The 21,129-nt window shown below is 39.0% G+C and overlaps 1 protein-coding gene across 1 annotated transcript in view; it reads right to left on the minus strand.

The window, feature by feature from the left end:
* Nucleotides 1–10,421, minus strand: part of LOC112826425 (limbic system-associated membrane protein-like) — a 65,429-nt gene extending 55,008 nt beyond the window's left edge. The window contains exons 1-3 of the mRNA XM_073897837.1: nt 10,393–10,421; nt 10,133–10,235; nt 3,490–3,709 (exon numbers count right to left, since the gene is read on the minus strand). Of these exons, the coding sequence (XP_073753938.1) occupies nt 3,490–3,709; nt 10,133–10,235; nt 10,393–10,421 (352 nt within the window). The remainder of the gene's footprint in view (nt 1–3,489; nt 3,710–10,132; nt 10,236–10,392) is intronic.
* Nucleotides 10,422–21,129: the final 10,708 nt, after the last annotated feature.

Genomic DNA, 21,129 nt, shown 5'->3' on the forward strand with positions numbered 1-21,129 from the left:
AACCAGAGGCAAGCACAATGACAGGAAAGATTCACAACTGGCTTTGGCTCTATGAATGAGCATGAGCCAAATGAAGAAGAACGGCCTGGCGTTATTTTTCTTGGCATCCAGAGAGATCCAATTCATTACGGTTTGCATTTTTTGCTTTCACATACAAAAAATCAGCTAGTTCACAGTTTGAGCTCAGCATGCAACCGGAAGCTGCCATCTACACATCCTTTTTATTCCTGGGGCATGACATTCTGTTATTGTACTCATACTTAACCATTACCTCCTGTCTAGTGTCAGTTTTTAGAAACTGTTCCACCCTTCTAAATGCTAGGCTTGAAATCAGGATTCCCTATGTTCTGTTTTTTTTTTTTAAAGACTTTATTTATTTGACAGAGAGAGACACAGCAAGGGAGGGAACACAAGCAGGGGGAGTGGGAGAGGGAGAAGCAGGGCTTCCCGCTGAGCAGGGACCCTGATGTGGGGCTCGATCCCAGGACACTGGGATCCTGACCTGAGCTGAAGGCAGACGCTTAACCAACTGAGCCACCCAGGCACCCCTGTGTTCCGTTTTTTACAAGGGGAATTGTATCGATAATAGCGAATCTTCCATTGTAGGGACCATATCTGGTTTTGCTCATCATTGGACCCCTCCCTTCCGCACCAGGGTGTGCAGCACGATGCTGGATGCTGGGGTGCTCCAGAAATATTGCCGAGGGACTGCTGATGGAGCTACCACTTAATAAACACATACTAGGCACTGTGCTAGGTGACTCAGATGTTATCTCATTTAATGCACAATACTGCGTTTGAGTGCTTACAGATGAGGAAACATGGGAATCCAGGTTTAGAGAAGACCCTAAAGGAACTTGCCCAGGTATATAAGGTTGTTAAGGAGAACTGAGGTTTGAACCAGTCTGTGGGCTTCTGGAGCCCAGGTTCCCAATGAAGCATGTCTGCTTTTATCACTACAGTGCCCTGAGATGCTATCGTTAGCTGGTCTCTTAGCTCTCAGAATCTGCTCTATTTCTGTCTACTGAGTAGAAGATGGGAGTTTGAGAATGGGAAATGGGGAATGTCCAAAACAATGTGGCTCAGTTATAGATAAAAGAAGTAAGAGACAGCCTTCAGTTTTTATAAGGTTTGTCCACTTAACTTCCTTATTGAAAGAACCAAATGAAGCAATATATAAGAAGAAAAAGCTGATAGTTTAGAAGTTTAGCACCACATACTTATTTATAGAAGCCCCACTGAAGACACTGGTGCACACAGATGCCAACAGGCAGCGAAGGAGTGACAGGAACAGTGTAGAATGGACTTCTTATATTAAGAAAGAGTTACTAGGAAGAGTGAGTTTTGAGGAAGTTGAAAAACACAAGTGCAGAAAAGCAGAGCTGGCAAACTGGTGAAAGGGTGTGGCAATCTGGTTAACCTATTTGAAACAAAGTTTTCCATGTAGGAGAAATGAGCAGCATGATGTGAGGGGTGGTGTGAAGACTCTGAATTTACTGTGTTTAGTACCTCTGCATCTCAATGAAGGTACAAATGGAGCCTTCCAGCACCCACAAGGTACGGAGTAAAATGGCATTTTTTATAATGTTTTTTCCTTCCTTCCTTCCTTCCTTCCTTCCTTCCTTCCTTCCTTCCTTCCTTCCTTCCTTCCTTCCTTCCCCTCTCTCTTCTTCCCTCTCTCTTTTTCCCTCCCTCCCTTTTTTCCTTCCTTCTCTACCTCCCACTCCGTCTTTCATTTCTGGAGAAAACACAGTGTATAAGCATGGAATTCCTTGTTTAAAATCCTTTTTGGGCACCTGGGTGGTTCAGTTGGTTAAGCGTCCAACTTCTGATTTCGGCTCAGGGTCATGAGATCAAGCTCCACATAGGGCTCTGCTCTGAGCGTGGAGTCTGCTTGAGATTCTTTTTCTCCCTCTCCCCCTCCCCCTGCTCCAGCTCTCTAAATAAACAAATAAATAAATCTAAAAAACCACAAATTTTTATTTAAAAAAATAAAGTCCTTTTTATATCAATACCACTTACACTCAGTACCAGCTTCTTGGTGCTAAATCCTACATTCTATTATGCTAAGCTGCCCTGTGAACTGCTGTTGAAAGTGGTGATGGTTCTTCAAGGATGTCAAATAGTGATCATCAATCCTGACTAATTGGCAATGGCTGCCGGGAGGATGATATTGAGAAGGAATCTGAGGCAGAGTCTGGGCTCAGTGGAAAAGAGTGGCAATGTCTGTGAGGGCAAAGAAGGGAATGTGTGCCACATACTGGGGACTTTCACTTGCCCTGGGTCCTCCTGTAGTCCATTTGAGTTTTCTTCAGTATGAACTGTATTCTAATGCAGCGCGTATGTTGAAAGCTAAGGACCTCCTGGGTTTGAATGCAATTGGCACCACTCGGGAAATTAGGAAGGAGTGCTTAATCTGGAGTGAAGATAATGAGTTCCATTCTTCACATGGTTGGTGTCAGGTTTTCTTGGAACATCCTGGAGAGTACGTTCCTCAAGCACCCAGAAATACAGAGTTGTTAAGAGACTGGGGCTACATGTGGATTAAATGTGTAATAATAGATATCGGTGGGAATTCAAACCATTGTAGTAGAGACTGCAGAACATTTGTATGACATAGCATGATGTCCTAAAGCAGGAACTCACTGTCTTACTTCATTTTTGTTTTCCTAAAGGTGTGGGGAAGAAGAGGCAGGGAGGTAAAACCAGAAACAAAAACAAAAACAAAAAAACAAAAAACCAAACCAAAAACCTTGGAAAAGTCCTTTGGAATAAAATAAAAATAAAAATTCCAGCAGGTGTCTGTTTTCTGGATGATTTCATAAGAAGGGGGTGACGTAGAGATTAGAACTGGTGGTCAGAGGTAGCAACAACCATGAGCTCTCACCATTGCCATCAGATCTGTCGGGGTGTCACGTGACCTGCCATTAACGTCTGCCATGGCAGAGGATGAAATATCCAGAGAGGTGAGGAACAGAGCTTGCTGTTTTCAAGAGTCACATAAATTAATTGGCATTTTGTAAGTGAATGTGTTAAACTCAGCAGGGCAATTGCACTGTGGAAGAATCGCTAGGTGTAGTTTTGTGACTGCCACAGAAGCCTTTGAAAGGTAATTAAAACAAAGCAGGCAATAACCCCATCTGGCCCTCTGCCCTTTCATTCTAGGCCCCCATGTTGCAATGACCTCATTTGGGCTCACCCCCAAATCTTTGCCTCACTTCTCCCGCTAGCCTCACCGCTGAGTGAGCGGTTCGATCCAATTTAGAGAACTGTTCTTGCTTAAAGTCAATAAATAAGTAATGAAGAGAAAAGAGGAGTAAGGAGTGGGGGTAGGTCAGAAAAGGAAATGGTTTAAGTATGAACTAAATTGATGTTCTTAGAATGTTCCCATTTAACATAAGGCGGGCAGCTCCCCGCTCCATGCGAATAATCCTGAGTATGGCAATTTGCTTCTTGCTTTGGGCCCAAAACACAGGAACTAGGAATTACCCCTATCAACACTTGGCTTGGGTTGCAGTCCTGTGTGTACCAGCACCCCTCCATCCTGGCCCCGGGTTTTTTTGGCCTTTCTGGGAAGCAGATGGATGGAAGCGGGAGTGTTGGGAGTGCTGGCGTCGAGGCCAAGGGGGGTCCAGGAGCGAGCTGCGCCTGCTCTGGAAAACGGTGGCTGTCGCCGGCCCGGCCCACACGCTCCTGGAAGTCTACGAGGCTAGTGGGCCAAAGCTTAATAGGAAAACAGCAACGATTTGTCTCCACTGCTATTTATGTTTCAAGCGCGTGACAGGCTGTCAGTGCAAGTGAGGGTCGCTAAATTTACTGCCTTTCAGATTACTGCCACAGTCTCTGACTTGACAAGTCACTTCATTTAAAAAGCACCGCATGAGGATGTTTCCTCCACTTCTTTTTAAATAAAAACAAAGGCAGAGAAAAAGGCCATCACAGAGGTTTAGAGGGATGAAATGAAGAAAGCCCACCAGACTGGCCCAGCCCGATGGGCAGGGAATTTCACAAATTCCCCTTAATTAAAGTGGCGAGGGAAGGAAAGGGATGACCCGGAATTTCTTGGTTTGACTGATTTGTGGACTGGATGACATTTTAAGTTGGGGAGAAATAGGTAATAAAATTTAGTTTTTATATCTGTTGAATTTGAAACCTGAAAGGGTATTCAAGTGGAGATCCCTTCAAAACAACTGGATATAAATGAAGAATAAAACCAGCTTATTTTTTTACTCTTCATTTCCTTATTCATTCATTTTCTGAAATCTTTATAAACCAAGGAAGATAACTATAGACAAAAATAAGGAACTAACCATCTAGGGGGGAAAGGGGATACAGATGGGTGCCTCCACATGCTGAAGAAGATTAATAATTCAAAACACAATTTTTTAGTATAAAAGGCCTAAATACTTAAAAACATATATGCAAGTGGGGTGTGGTCTGAATAGCAGAGCATGGCTTCTGAAGTACAATTATAAACAGTAATTATAAGAGATAGGAAGTAGAAGAAAGATATTATTCTTACTCTTACGGAACTTATATTCTCATCAGGGATAAATACAATTAAACAGTTCTGGAGGCCTTGACTTTACTTCACATGAGTGGAAAATGGATTAAAGGTTTTGGAAATTATATGTGAACCAGTTTCTGTTAAAAACTATTAATCATATTTTTGTCAATGGTTTTAAATGCTACTCCTATTTACAATTTGGTTTATTTCTTGATTCTGTTGTCTTTTGACTCTTTTTGTCTATTCTTGGCCTAGTTGCCTACTATTTTATTCTTTAATTTTTAATCTATGTTGGGGGAGAGTGGGTAATAAAAATGAGTTTTTATACCTGTTAAATTTATACCTGTTGAATTACCATAGCTTTTTTTTTTTTTTTTAAGTAAACTCTATGTCCAACCTGGGACTCGAACTCACAACCCTGAGATCAAGAATTGCATGCTCTCCCAACTGAACCCTGACTACCCCCACCATAGCTTTTAATACATTTTAATTAAAGATATGGATAGTCATTTCTTAGAATTTTCATGATTGGTTCCATATATCTTTTTCAGATGAACTTTAGAATTATTTTCTAAATCAAACCAAAAATAAATATTCAGCTTTTTGATTAGTTTTGTATCAGATTTATAGGTTTATTTACAGAGATATAGGTTTATAATCTTGATTCTGTCTAAGAATAAGGTATCACATTTAAGTCTTTTTTAATTCATCCATCAATTTTTTTTCTTCTTAAGTCATGAGAATTTTGCATTAAGCTTATTCTATTTTATATTTTCTTATTTCTAGTGAATAGGGTTCTTTTTTGCTATTCTCTAACTGGTATTAGCCATATTAAAGAAAACATAGTTTTATATATCAATACTATAAACAACTCCCTAATGAATGATCTTTCTCTTTTATTGTTGCTAAATGGTGTCGAAACAACAGGCTATCCCTTGTTGAGGGAAAAAAAAAAAAGCTTCCTTATATTATTCACCAAAACAAATTCAGATGTGTCAAATAATTCAAAATTTAAAATTAAACTATATGAATACAAAAAGAATAGACAAGAATTTGATAATATTGAAGGAGGGAAAACCATCTAAGCAAGTCATGAAACACAGAGCCATAAAAAAAAAAGAGATGAGTCTGACCACATAGAAAGTATTTTTCTGTAGTACAAAAAGTATTTTCTGTAGTTCAAAACCTTCATCAACAAAATAAATACATAAAGGAAAACATAAAAAATGTATTTAAATAAAAAGGACATAAAAGGGCCACATTTCTTCCAAAGTTGAACGTTTGAAGTCAGTAGGCTGGTTTGACTGGGGAATCAGTGTGACAGTATCTCCTGAAGCTGAGCACATGCATATGATCCAGCAATTCCACTACCATGTTCAGCAGTGTTCCAAGCAGCATTGGAAACACCCACATTGTGTAAAAAGTAAATAAATTGTTGCATATTCATAAAATAAAATACCATACAACAAAGAAAATGAATAGATGACAGCTGTAAGTGGCAATATGGGTAATCTCCCAAACATAATGTTATGTGAAATAAATAAAACAGAATAAATACAGCATAAATCTCCTCATATGAAAATGGCAGACAAGCAAAACTGATCTATGGTTTTCTGAAATGCTGTATAGTTGTAAAATTATAAAATGAAGTGAGGAAAGGATTATCCCAAAATATTTGAATTATTTATTAGTATTTATTAAATGCTTACTGTGTCATGCTTTTTATATAAATGTATTCACTTAATTAAGAAAACTTAATTCATGTAATGCTATTTAAGATATATTGATTACAGAATACTAGTTATAGTTTATCTTGTCTGTGTTAGAAAAGTTGTATTCACATTCATATATATGCTTTTTAACACATTTGCTTGTATACATACAATGTCTACATAATACTGGTGGTGGTCTTCTGGATTATGGAGTCCAGAGGGCCAGAAGTGTGTAGTCAGGGAATTTCCCTTCATTTTATGCCCTCCTATATTGCTTGAATTTTGACATGAAGCATATGTTACTTTTATATTAAAAGTTTTTTAAAAATGGAATTGGTTTTAATAATTCCAGTATAGGGGAAAGATATATTCACCCTTTCGGCTGTCTCCTCAGGGTAGGTTTCTCATAATGAAAAAGAAAATCTCTGAGATTTTTCTATTTCTGGCATAAAAACAGAAGAATTAATATGGAAGTGAGACACCAATACCAAATGACAGGAGGAATACCAGCAAGGAAGTCGATTTGTAGAAAAACAGAACAATTCCCTAATTAGCTGGACAATAAAGAGTTTTAGTGACCATACGCACCCATTGTCGGTTCTCCCCTACCCTCTGTACTGTCTGACTGTTGCTAGTAAGAAACTGTGACCTGCAGGGCCGGCCCACTCTGCCCTGAAGCACTGAGATGCAAGCCTGGTCTTCCTTAGAAGTTTTTCCCTCACTACTGAGAGGGCTTTGGACAGCAGTGCTGACACTGAAGGCGGCTGGTACCTATATGCACACTCATACCTTTTCCCTACCAATTCTCTACTCTGCGTGCCAGTTTGCTTGAGTCTTCTGTCCTTGTCACTGGTGCTCCGATCTCATTCCAGTCCCCAGCTGGGGCTAATGTGGGGCCAAACCATGAACTTGGCCCATCATAATCTAGTTGTTGATGTCTCCTTTCTTCCAAGACTGGATGCTTCTTATTTTATTTCTGTCACTGACTAATAGCCTGCTAGCCTAGATGCGGTACCATTACCCATAAATCTCTGTGCCCCACTATGGTCATAGACCTTGGACCTGAATATTATAAGAATGATCCCAAGCTGTTTCCTTAATGATATGAATGTAAGTTTTCCAGGAAAGGAAAAGAGGTCTGAGATGTGGGTAGAAAGAACCCATCCTTTGTCCTAGTTTGCTTCTTCTTTTACAATTCCTCAGCAAGCAAAACTCAGCTACCTCTCTTTCTCACTGGGAACTTTAACGTTTGCTAGTGGTTTAGGTCCTGCAGCAGCTAACAGGCAAAAAATATACAATTATTTCCTTAAAAAATACCATTTATAGGGTCCACATGGAGACCTTTTTGGATGGAGAGAGCACATTATAACAAATACCTGCCATACAAAAATATCAGGCTCAGTCCTTTTTTCCACATCATACAGCACAGACTTTCTATCTCAACCAAGCACTGAAATGTACTCAAGCATTTGTTCATAACTGACAACTTTCCAGTCTTGTGTTGAAGTCATTTCGTCAACACTCTGTTTAAAAGTTTGTCCCCCTCACTTCTCACACCTACCTTATAAGGATCTCACTGCAACCACCAGAATAACTATTCAGAGATTCAGTTGCTTTAATGGATTTCAACCTAGGATCTGTCAAATGCTTGTTTTAGACCCGTGATAACCACAAAGCGTATTGAAATCCCACTCCCAAAGTGGTAGTATTAAGATGTGGGGCCTTTGGGAAGTGACTAAGTCATGAGGGTGGAATTCTCATGAATGGGAGTAGTGCCCTTTAAGAAAGGACTCCAGAAAGCTCTCTTGGCCCTTCTTCTGTGTGAGGACAGGAAGAAGACACCCATCTATGAACCAAGAAGTGAGCTCTCACTAGATACTGAACCTGCCGGCGCTTTGATCTTGGACTTCTCAGCCTCCAGAACTATGAGAAATAAATGTCTGTTGTGTAAGCCACCCACTCTATGGTACTTCATTATAGCAGCCCAAACTGACGGAGACAGCATATCTACTCAGCATGCTACCATCCATTTATTTAAGAGCCTCTGGAGTCTATCAAAGGATCACGTATTTAGAAAGCAAACCAGTTGGACCATGATTATTTCTGCACTTCCTAGAAATGGCTTCACTGAAGTGAGACCACAGGCTTTTCTATAAAGACTATAAAAAATTACCCTTTTGAACACATTTTCTATGTATTTCATAAACTTCAGTCAAATATATTGTCTAATACATTACTCTATATTGTTCATAAACTTCAGTCAAATATATTGTCTAATACAATGTCCTCCATGCATCAGATATTTGCAGAAAATATTTCCTCAGATAGATTTTTAAACTCTTGCCACTGTTTTTAAAATAAAATGTAGCTATGTGAATCAATGTATTTTTTTTCTTTTGCTTTCACTTTAGAAAAATTATGCTAATACCATGCCCAGCTGTAGTAATCAGCTTATCTCAGGTTCCTGTCAGCATCTACTCTATTGTTTCTCAAAGTGTGATCCATGGACCACCTATATAAGAATCCCACTGGGAACTTATTATATATGTGGATCACTGGGTCATTTCAAAGACTTATGTAGTCAGAACCAGCAGAGGTGAGGCCCAGGAATCCATGTGTTTATAAAGCTCCCTAAGTGATCCCTGGGCACACTTACATTTGGGAACCAGCCACCTGATTTTAGTAGTCTGTCATTCAGGGGCACAACCCTTTTCTTATCTCAAGGGACTTCAATTAACTTTAGATGATAAGTTTAACCTTGGCCCATGATCAGGGATCAATCCAATTTTTAGGTCAGGGAAGACTGAAGGAGAAAAGTTAAGTATTCATCAGAAGAATCAACATTCTGCATTGAATGTGGCACTCGATTCCCTGTCTTGAGCTAACAATTCAAACCTCCATTTGTTGTTACCATTTTGTGTCACACAGAGATGCTTACATATGCTAGTTCATTTATCTATATAGGCATATTCTTTTCTCTTTCTTTACAACTGATGTTGCTTAGGATTAGCAAAGTGAAAGAACTTTCCCAACATCACATAGATAGTAAAGGGCAAAGCCACGATGTCTGTGTGACTCTGGTGTTTTAACCATTATACCATATCTTAAAAGTTTTAGCTCTCTTCCTGGTACTAATCTCCATCTTGCCTACCAGTTCGAGACACTAGCTTCCTGACAAAAGCCAACGCTGACTACCTGCTGGCCTGCCTAGAACTCTAAACAAAGCCTGGGTCCCAATTCCCAATTGTCTGTTGTCCTATCCTCTTTCTGTCCTGCAATTCACTGTGTTTTGCTGGGCATGGCCACTAGATTTTCAAATTGTCAAAGTAACAAAAGAATAGGTCATTTATATGCAAAGTTGGGCAACAAATCGCAAATTGCCTTTCTTACCTCCATTATGCACAAACTTTGTTACGAAATCTTCTTTGATCAGTCGATAAACTAACTGTGAACTTGCAGAAATGACAGACAGATGGCTACTGACCTTCTCAAGTACTGGAAGATCCTCTAGGAGTAAATTAATTTATAAACAGATGAGAGATTTAATGTCTTTGGATCATGTTACATAGGATTCCAAGCTATCCCCCTCCACACTCTAATAGTCTGGTTGCAGAGTCACACTGAAATTATATGTGGCCAGCATGAGGTGCAGGCAGATTAGGTGATGCAAAGTGGGGGCTGCCTGCCTGGAGAGATCTGACACGTTGCCAGGCAGGATAAATTGCCTCAAAGAAATCAAACTTTAAAGCTTAATTATTTTCCCATTAAGACTCTTTGTGCAATGCAAATATTAATGCAAGTGGTTATACCTTTTATCAGTTAACGTCTTAATTCGCAATTAACACCTAAGGGACTTGTCAGCCTGCAGGCAATGAGGAGAGGGACTTGCGGGAATGGGTTCTGGGGAACTCACAAGGACTAGAATGGAAGAAGGGGACACTATTAGGGATGGGGTCACAGTTCGGAGAGCACATTTTACACGATTCTGGCTTCGCACGTCTAAATCGTTCAGGTACCTAAGGAAGAAGCAGTAAATACTGGGGCAGAAAATCATTCTTATTAATATCTAAGTCTTGATACGAAATCAGGTGCAGATATGGATAAAGAGGGCGTGTCTATACATGTCGTATATACCCCCAAGTAAGTCAGTCCTGGAATAGGTATAAAACATACTGGAAGTCTTCAGGTCCATTTGAGGTCATGCTAGGTGGTTTTTTAAAATTGCCAATTCATATCTTGATGAGAACAATTAATAGCCAGTTCTTCAGAAGATAGTTGGGTAAATTCTCAGCAGAAGGTCTTGGAATACCTTCAATAAATCCTAGGCTTTCAAATTTCCTCAGTATTTTCTTCCTTGTATACTATTCTAAAATACTGTTGGTTTCCTAAAGGCTAAACCCGACTATATCAATATCTCAATGCAACATTTACTGATGAAATTTTAGGTTCCTGGCCTAAAAACAAAAACTTGCAATTTCAAGGTGAAATAAGTGAAGCACCTCAAATCACCCTCTTTGGACAAATGGTTTTTCCTGAACACAAACTTAGCGACTGACTGGCTGTGGTCAGCCACAAAGGAGATCACAGGGAAGATGCAAAGGCAGAAAAGTGAGAGGGGAAGTTCCTTCAGCAAACAAGAAGGTACAAGGAGGTCATAGAAAGAAATCAAGCAAAGCAGACAGTGGGGAAGCATAAGAGCAGGGAGAAAATAGTACTGGACTGTTGCAGCCTAGAGTAGACTTATTAGATACCAACAAAATCAGCCTGTTGGCAGTCAGGGCAGACAGAGGTTGGTTGAGCCTAGGCCTGCTCACAGAAAGACTTCATTTGGATATGACATAAAAATAACCATGCTAAGAAGTGATTACCTGTCATTCTACACATCTGAGAGTAAGTGAATACATGAGCACATGATTGCAAAGGTGGCTGGGTTAGGAAAGCTTAAGAGTCGCCAAAGTTTGGAGTGGTCATTCCTGACAACATAGTGATAACCTTCAGTTCTCTTTACAGGACTGGAGGCCCAAATAATTTTTTAAAAACAATATCCCTGGTCCTGATATCATTCCAGGTGGTCCAAGGACTTTAGGTTTAGGCTTGGGTAGGTTACCAAGGCTTTCTCTGCACAACAGAGATAATGAAAGATTTGTTCCTATATTCAAATCTTATCTAATGGAATGTTTACCCAGAGAGCTGTCAAGTGCTGTCATGGATGAGAATTATCGGCCATTGCCATGAACTGCATGGGCTCCAGTGAGGCTAGTTAAACCTTAGGTAGAGCATGTTTAGGTTGCATCCACATTAATCAAAAGAAGATGCAATTCCAAAATAGTCAGATGCTTGACCTCCTCCTTCCCCTATCCAAGCACTGTCCATTGAGTAATCTGTTCTTCTCTCCATTAAGAAGTCAAAGTTGGAATATCATAAAGCAACTTAAGGATGAAAGATATTTGGAAGAAAATGAGAAGAAAGAGAGAGAGAAAGAGAGAAAGAGAGAGAGAGAGAGAGTAAAATACATTCAAGGAAAGCTGGAGAATGGTAAGTGACTGAATTTGGGTTAGCAGGAATGTGGAATTATTCTCCAAATTAGCAAGAATATGGTCTTTACTAAAGGGTCAAAAATAAGAAACTTGAGGCATATTTAAAATGAAGTTTGATAGAAAGAAAGTTTCAAAGTAATTTCACAAAATTTAATCTTATAGATTTAATCTCCATTTGCTGGAAGAGATAGTTTTTTTGTAACTTTTCCAAATTACAATTCAGGATACAGGTTCTCAAATTTTTCAGGTAGCAGAGCACTCCAAAAATCATAGTACTCTTTGTCTAACAACAAATCCAAATACAAAAAGCTAAATATTTGATTATGTTATTTCTTGTTTATCCAAATTGGACACCACTAAATTTTAATTCAGAAAAAAAATGTTGTAAACATCAAAAAATTTAAGAATGTTTCTTGGGACAACCTTCAATCAATTAAAATTCTGTTCAGCAGAATTCTATGAATTTTATGTATCAGTAAAAGAATGCCAATATTCCATTTTAGCAGCAGAACCACTAAGTATAGTTTCTGGAACACCGGTGTTCCTTAGCCAATAGTTTGAAAACCATTGAAACAGTTTCCAAAGGACACATCAGTGCAATTATGCTCAAGGAATAAACTAAAATCAAGCAATGATAGGGATGGTAGATCAACTCCTGATGGTCCAAACTTTGATAGCCATTAATGAAAAACCAAATATGGTCAGGAGATTATTTGACATCCTTGGGTTCCTCATAAAGATGAACCCTCTCTCTCATGCTAGAGAGAGAGAGAGAGAGAGAGGGAGAGAGAGAGAATGAGAGAGACTGAGAGAGAAATACAAGAAGTGTAGCTCTCCCTTTGTAATCTTTGCGGAGTACCAGCGCCTCAGAAAAGAAAGCATATTAGAGAATTTAATTTGACAATTATTACACACCCAGCACTGTGCTGGGAAGATACAACAAAGCATAATAAGACAACACTAAAACGGAAAGGGGACATAACTATTTAGGGAACCATTTTATTGATAACATGTCATCAATAATTTGAACTTGCTTTTCCTGTGAATATTCATTAATTTGGATGGTATAAAGCAATAGATTCTAACGTGCAAGTCTGAAGAACCGCATTTTTCATTGGGCTGTTGTGTTTAAATCAGGTAATATAGTAAGTAACAACAAAAATGTATGTCAGAGAGATCATTCTATGATCTAGGATCTAAGCAATTATTTTCAATTAAGTATAGTGTCAACACCCAAGAGTCAACTTTCATTTTAGGTCACCCTAAATATCGATCGAAAGCAGTGGCTCACAAACTAGGAAAAATCATCAGGGGAATGTCTTTTAAAAAGGAAGACTCTTAGGCTCAGCTCCAGAAGTTCTAGTCTAGTAGGTTTATGGGGAGCCCTAGGGATCTGCATTTTAACGCCGTGGGGATGATGCTGATGTACATTTTGAGTACAGAAGCTTCACAAAGGCACCCCGACTCACCAGTTCCTCTGCCCCGGCTTCAGTAAACTAGCCACCACGTAAAGAAAGCTTTCAAAGCTCTGACTGTGGGTATGAGATGAACTATTTTCTAGGGAAGAGATTGCAGCACTTGCTGTGGAGTTGCTCCCAAGAGAAATGCCATAAAAGTTAGAATCAGACTAACAGCCTTATACTTGTTTCTTTCTAAAAAAGCTGAAAAGGCCCCAGGCATTTCTTTTGCCTGCTGGAAAGATGATGATCACAAACCTGTATGGTGCACAGCATTTGGTACCCACAGCAGAGAAAAACCATTATATGAAATCACATGCAAACAAGATGGGAGAGAAATGCACAAGAATCAGTCATGGAGCTTTCAAATTATGAAACTAAAAATCATATTTCCAAGAGTTGAAAAGTTTTCCCCTCTGAGAGTAGTAGTATCCCAAACTGACATTAAAACATTTTCTTATTTTATGCTGCCTGGGAGTTCTTAAAATTGATGGACCACAGAAAAAAATGGCATGATATTCTCATAGTGACTGGCAGCTTGGAATGGCCACAGGTTTAGACCCTGAAATATAGAGATACCCCCGCCCCCCACCAACAAACTTATTTTACATTTTCCTCTTTGCCCTGGGTCAATGCTCAAGACTGAGAGTAAGTCCATTCAGCAGGGTCAGAGAAAAAATGGCTATAGGGAATCGGAAGACAATCATCCTTAGAAAGGTGTAGCTCTGGGAAATCAACCTTACTATTGAAGATTCCAAAGCCCTAGAAGGTCTCAGGAAAGGCAGAGACTTAAAGGAAAACAATATTAACTGTTCAGTGCTGGAATAAAAGAGATACCAAACACAACATACCCCTGCTTAAATGATTCCAGTGTAGAAAGAGCAACTCCACCCAAAGAAAACCAACATGAAAGTAATGTGTATGTATGTGTGTGTGTGAGAGAGAAAGAGATTGAGAAAGGCGGGAGAGGAAGAAAGAAAAGAAAAGAGAGAGAGAGAGAGAGACGGAGAGAGAAAGTATCTCCAAGCTCCTACTCCCCTACATTTTTTTTTCTATATCTCAGATGAAGTTGCCCTATTGCCTGACTTTCCAGGGGTACTGTTGAAGTTTTGTAAGGGTCTAGGAAAATTTAAACATCTATGTGAATGAGCAGAGCAGGGATAGCATCTGCTTTATACAAGCTAGAAAAAGTATGGCACATACCACCAATCATTTTGCCTCAGGACATAATGTGATCACCAGCTGGACTCAGAAACATCCTTATACCATGTAGCAGAGTGCCTTGTGAGAAAGAAGAAAGTTACAAGCTGCTCAGAACAAGTGTACAGCTTGTCTAGTAGTGTTAAGAGGATGCTGCTTGTTCTAAAAGAATTAAAACGTCCATGCCAAGTTGTCATTCATGTCTCAGCATCTCCCTTTTATGTCCTTTTTTCTTTCTTCTTAGATTTTTATTGATTTACATAATCTGTTATTTCTGAAGCTCTGAAAATGAGTGAAGAAAAGTAAATATAAATACAAAGATAAAAGGACTCACAAGAATGAGTGAGGAAGTGATCACATGCATAATTTTTGGGCAAGCTTATGTGTGTGTGTATATGCGTGTGTGTGTGTGTGTGTGTGTGTGTGTACATGCACATAGGGAAGGCAGGAGTCAAGAGGATCTCTATTGTTCAATACATTTTGTTGTCTCTATGCTCCCAAATCAAAGACATCTAAATCATTTATCCTTCAGTGTTTGGAACAGCTTGAAAAGTTCTCTGGGCAGGTGGGATTTCTCCATCTGTCACCTTTAGACATTACCTGATTTCTACTTTAGCTCTTGAAAGTTGGCACAGACAAGAGGGAAGGCATCAGGGATGAAGAAAGGGTACTAGTGAGGGGAGTACAAGAGAAAATCAGAAGTAGAATCTGGAAAAGAGAAGAAGTATGAGTGCCAGGAGAAGGCTAGCAATAGGAGGTGGGGAAGAAAATAGACCTGAGATTCTTAAAGATGAAACATGGAGAGAAGAGTTTAAATGGAGTGCAGAACAAAAATAAGGAAGAGAAAGACCCATAAGCATTTATTGAGTGAAAACTATGTGCTAAGAATGCCACATGAATTATATTACTTAACCTTCTTGAAAGCTCTGTAATAAAAGCATTATTACCTCTAAAGATGAGGAAACTGAAGTTCAGGGTTATTAAGTATCTGGCCTAAGATTGCACAGATAGTAGGGAAGGAGAAAAGAACCGAACACTGCTTCACCAAATAAATATTTATTGAGAGCTTACTGTAAATCAGGCATGTGCTAAGCAATTCCACACAAACTTGTTAATCCAGGGACTATAACATCACAATATAGTTATAGTGTGGGTGAGGACCAAGGATCTGAATTCGTTTTTCAAGATTATAAAGCTAGTAAGAGGTAGGGGTGCCTGCGTGGCTCAGTCCGTTAAGTGTCTGCCTTCGGCTCAGGTCATGATCTCAGGGTCCTGAGATGGAGCCCCAGGTTGGACTCCCTGCTCAGCGGAGTCTGCTTCTCCCCAGGTTCCTGCCCTCCCTCTGCCCCTCCCCCTGCCCACAGGCTCCAGTGCTCCTGCTCTCTCTTTTTAGCTCTTCAGCTCACATGCACGTGCTGTCTCGCTCTCAAATAAATAAAATCTTTCTCTCTCTCTCAAATAAATAAAATCCTTAAGTAAATTAAAAAAAAATAAAGCTAGTAAGTGGCAGAATCAGGATTTGCATTCTGCTTGGTCTAGCTCTAAAGTCCATGCTTTTTAAACTATAGCAGGAGTTCTATTTCAGAAATATGGAAAAGGGACTAGAATGAAAGGAGATATATAGCTCGAGATGGAAGAAATTGAGAAAAAAAAAGAGGTATGTATCCTAAAATATGAGATATTTGGTGATTAAAGTCTAATTAGATTAGATTTGAAAACTTTTTGATATAGCAAAAGATTCAGAAAATTTACTCTAGCATTTACATTTGATTTTCCTGATCATTCTACCTTACTTTACTGTTTCATTTTATTTTACAAAATAAGTAAGGTTGAATAGTATAACAGCCTTGAAACTGGATTTAGGGAACCTGAGTTTACAGTTTTGCCATTAACTTTAGGCAAGTCATTAAAAATCTCCAAAATTCACTTTCCTCATCTGTAAAAGAGAGGTCAGTGCCTTTCTTGATGGCCTTATAAGACGGTTAAGAAGTTCAAAATAGGTAATGTGCGCCAATTAGCAAACATTACATATATGTAAATAAATGCTCACGGTTAAACTTCACAGAACTTTTGCCTTAGAATGCTAGAGAACCTCAGGCATTCTTTCCAAATCCTCCTTTGCCCCCTCTGCAGACCACTCCAGGATTTGATCCTCCCCTAGGAGTCAGTCCATGAAAGTGCATACCGAAAGGAACCGACCACTACCCATTTGCTGGATGCCAGAGTTCCCAAGCACTTAGGAGTATTTTACACGCTGAGCTTCTGCCATCTCATAAGTTTATTCTTCCCTCTTGGAGCATTTGCAGAATTTGTATTGCATATTTAAATCTAATCAAGCCTTGAATATTGCCTGTGACTATTGCAAAACATCAATTTGTTTTGTTTGACATAATGTATTTGGAGCTTTTAGATTTCAGTGTACAGATTAATGCAAACAATACTTGCTGTCCATTTTCCTCCAGAAAGACATTCTTCTCCTTTCTAGGCTTTTTCTACTCAACCTTCAAAAACGAGTCCAAGTGACATCTCTTAATGAAGTCTTTCTCAGCATGTTCCCTTCTGCTCCTCCTCCTAATCCCTGCTTGAAACTACCCCTATTGTTAACCTCCAGTTTTTTTTTTTTAATTCTCCCTATGCACCATTAATTTTGTTCATACAATTATGGTGACCTAGGTTGGGTTGCACTGACATCATTTGTATACATTTCTGTCTCCGCAACCAGACTATGAAATTCACAAAGTTAGGTCCCCAGGCCTATTTATCTTTATATTCCCCTCTTCATTTATTGATGTGTTATTTATTTATAATTACATTCAACTAAATATATGATTGATTGTCCACTACATGCCAGACACTGTGCTAGGTGCTGAAGACACAGCAGTAAACAAAATCAACCCATTTTCACTTTTATGAAGCTTGCCATTTCAAATGTGTATGTGTGTGAGGAGGGTAGAGGTTGTGGTGTGTGTGTCTCTTTGTGTGTGTGTTTGTGTGTGTGTGTGAGAGAGAGAGAGAGAGAGAGAGAGAAATAATTTAGTTAAGTCTAAGTTACAACCCTGTTTGATGCTAAGAAGGCAAAATCACCTAAGAAAAAAACATGTAAATGGAGATCTCAAGGGTAAGTATTTTATTAACAAGGAAGGAGTTCACAGAACATAGTAGGTGCTTAAACAAAACAAAATAAAACACAATAAATGAAGGGTTTCTTCAAATAAAAGAGAAAAATGTTAACAGAAATAGCTATTATTTATAGGGGGTTTTCTATACACATCTATATTATTTCAGGTAATTCTCACAACAACTATATGAGAGAATATTGTTTGTCTTATTTTTTATAACAACTTCAAAAAACAGATTAGAAATTAGACAGTGAGCGAAATATAACACAAACTGTTTACTTTCAGTCCAAGTCACAAATTATTCTAGAGATCCTCATCCAAATATTTTTCTCAGAAGAGATATCTTTTTTTTCTATCAGAGGAAGCAAACCAAGTAACCTTAATCTATTGTTTGAATTGATTTGTTTCAATTGTATTTTTTATCTTCATTTCTCAAATAAGATTTTTTTAATACCCTCACTCATTTCTGCACTGAAATATTTAATTGAGTGAGAGATTAGAGTAGGGGTTTTATAAGTGGTTACTGCATTTCATTTTAACAAATGTGATGGGTTATCAAATTTGCTGCACTGTAGCCATATCTCTATAAATAGAAACCTATTACTAAAGGGTACAGAATAATTATATTATCCCAAATACCACTATGCACTGTGCCTGTCACATAGTAGATACTCAATAAATGATGACTTCTTAATGATGAATCTGAAATTATTTTTTTGACAAGCCACTGCTATTGTGACTGAATATTCATTTGAGGGGTCACTGCCAGGGTTAAAGACTGTGGTCAAAGGACAAAGTGAAGCTCGCTAGATTATGGAGACTGTCCTTGTTTTTCTGACCTCATTAGCATCACTCCCAGGGTTCTTGAACTCAATACCAAAAACAGACATTATGACTGCATTAAGGAAAATCACAGTTCCTCTCTACAGGAGCATAATCACAGAAGAGCGCAAATAGGCATATATTTTGAAGTAACTTTACAAAATGTGACCATGGATGAGCTTCTACACAATGTTTTCCTTCTGAAGTGTAGGAACAAAATTCCTAATTCTGTAAGTAACATTGTTAATGCTACTTACACCAGGTTGATGGTGTATTTCTATAAAGGTAAAATCCTCTCCTAACTTCCACAAACAGGGAATTGATTTTTTTTCTCCTCTCATTTTAATTCTTAGATCACTGAGGAATTCCTTTCTGTTCCAAACTATAATGAGGGCTCTGTTCGGGAGATTTGTCTCTGTAGCTAATTTTTTATGCTAATCAGTCATATGGTTATCTCCACTTTAATGCCCCTACTGATCCAGATATTCTGCATCAATTATCTGCATTAGACCTGTAGAGGATTTCAAACTTACTCAGTAATTCTTCGAGTTCTGCATTCATTTGCTAAAAGAAATGGTTCTGATAAAGAAAACAAATTTGTTTTTTGGAGCAACAAATCATACCCATAGTTTGTATAGCACTCATTAACTTAACCTTGATGAAGTTTTAATTTCCGTCAAGTATTTCACACAGACCGACCAATGATGTACTTGGACTCACCAATCAGGACTGTGAAGGAATGAGAGTGTTTCTGTAGCGTTTATCTGTAAGGGGAACCAAGATGCCAAGTGCTTTCTGCCACAGAGTATGAAGGTACTATTGATTTCCCCTTACTCTTTACTCTGTTGATTTATTTCTGTTGTAATCCTGCCACACGTTCATTCTTTGGACCAAGACTCCTACTTAACCACGTGCAGAGTAACTCCGCCTAGATTGCTGTCATCACGATCTCACTTTGAAGATCTCACTCAGGACTTCCCAGTTACCCCGTGCTGCTCATTTCAACCACAAGCTAGCAGTTTTATCCCCTTTCCAGTCCATTTTTTTCTTCCCCTATTCTTTTTTCTCCCACTGTGATCATAAGCATGTGAAGAACAACATGTTGGGATTCCATAACACCATATAAGTCCTTGAGTTATGATTCCAACAAGACATGGCTAATTCTCCATTAGCAGGAGAGCGGTTTTAATTAGCTTTTTCTTCTTACGGTTTTCCTCATTCTGTCCATACTCTCTCCCCTCTCTAACTCAACCCTTCCTTTTTGGAGGCCTGCCAGCAATAAAGCAGAAGGAGGCAGTCTGAGAAAGGTTAGGCAAACACAACAATATTACCGGAATAAGTAACATATTGCTCATTAAACATTTAAAATCAACAGTTGCTCGCTTGATCTGCCAATATTTTGAGAAATGCCAGTTTTACTGCTAGGTGCCACTTGGCTTGAACTGCTTAATTCATGATTTGTGAACTGACATCCGGGATAACAAAACCATATTCCGGTTAGGATTTTGCCATCAAGAGAAAAGCTGAAATATCAAAACACAAAGCTCCCTGTTTCCCTCTCGCCCTCCCTTCCTCCCAGCCTCATGCCTCTGCCTTCATTCCAGAAAACAAATGGATGTGTTAAAACACTGAAATGTGTTTGTGGAAGATAAATAGTTTATCTTAAATATACTGTTGTAGTGTCAAACCGAGTCTCAAATACATGTACATATTTTATTCACAGACATAACATTTCAAAATGAGTAGTTTTTTCAAACATTTATACATGAATGCAATGTCTATAAAAAATAAGAAATGAATGACAATGTAGCTCAGGTCTTATCAGTATTATGTGCCGATCCCATCAAGAACACAGGCCCAGGGTGTAGTATTTCATTCCATAAAAGCTATCAATTCCTGACTGGCAGAGGAAAGTCTAGATTTTTAACACATCCTTCTCCTTTCTCTCATTTTGAAGTTTTGTTTTATTTTCACTTTGCTGCCACAAATGCGTGACTTTGTGGTTGAGGCTCCCAATCATATGGTCATCTCTGTGCGTACTTCAGCAAGGGAATTCTTTGGTCAGTTGAAACATCACTATTACCAGGCACTGTGCTATTTTGAGGAGGGGGCTACAAACATAAATAAAATGTGGCTCCCACTCTTAGGCAGATCACAGGCGACTGGAGAGATAGCTAAGCAAACAAATGATGATGACATGCAGTAATAAGTGCTGAAAAAGATGTTTTGATCTTTTGCTACAATTCAGGTATTTAAACACAATGGGGTAGGGGGACACTCAGGTGGCTCCATCGGTTAAGCGTCTGCCTTCAGCTCAGGTGATGATCTCAGGGTCCTGGGATTGAGTCCCACATTGGGCTCCTTCTTCAGCAGGGAGCCTGCTTCTCCCTCTCCCTCTGCCTGTTGCTCCCCTGGCTTGTGTGTTCTCTCTCTCTCTCTCTCTCTCTCACTCACTCTCTCTGACAAATAAATAAATACATAAATAAATAGAATCTTTAAACACATGGAGTAGGATGCATGCCATCAGAGCAACGAGCCCCACCTCCCTGAGCCATACCCAGAGGCACAACTGCTCTATAACACTTCTGACGCGGGTGGCTGCCAGTGACTAAAATGATGGTTCTCAACATCCACAGAGTCATGGAGAGTTAATCATGACTTAGAAGGGAGACTTTCACAGGGAAGTGAGACTCTTCATCGGTGTCCTCTCCAAACAAGTAGTGGGTTTCAGCATGAGACAATCTAGGTGGAAGAGGAGTAAGGGAAAGGTGATGG

The sequence above is a fragment of the Callorhinus ursinus genome, unplaced genomic scaffold (assembly GCF_003265705.2).
Source record: "Callorhinus ursinus isolate GAN/ISIS: 27379988/994484 unplaced genomic scaffold, GSC_fseal_2.0 scaffold1, whole genome shotgun sequence".
Lineage (NCBI taxonomy): Eukaryota > Metazoa > Chordata > Mammalia > Carnivora > Otariidae > Callorhinus > Callorhinus ursinus.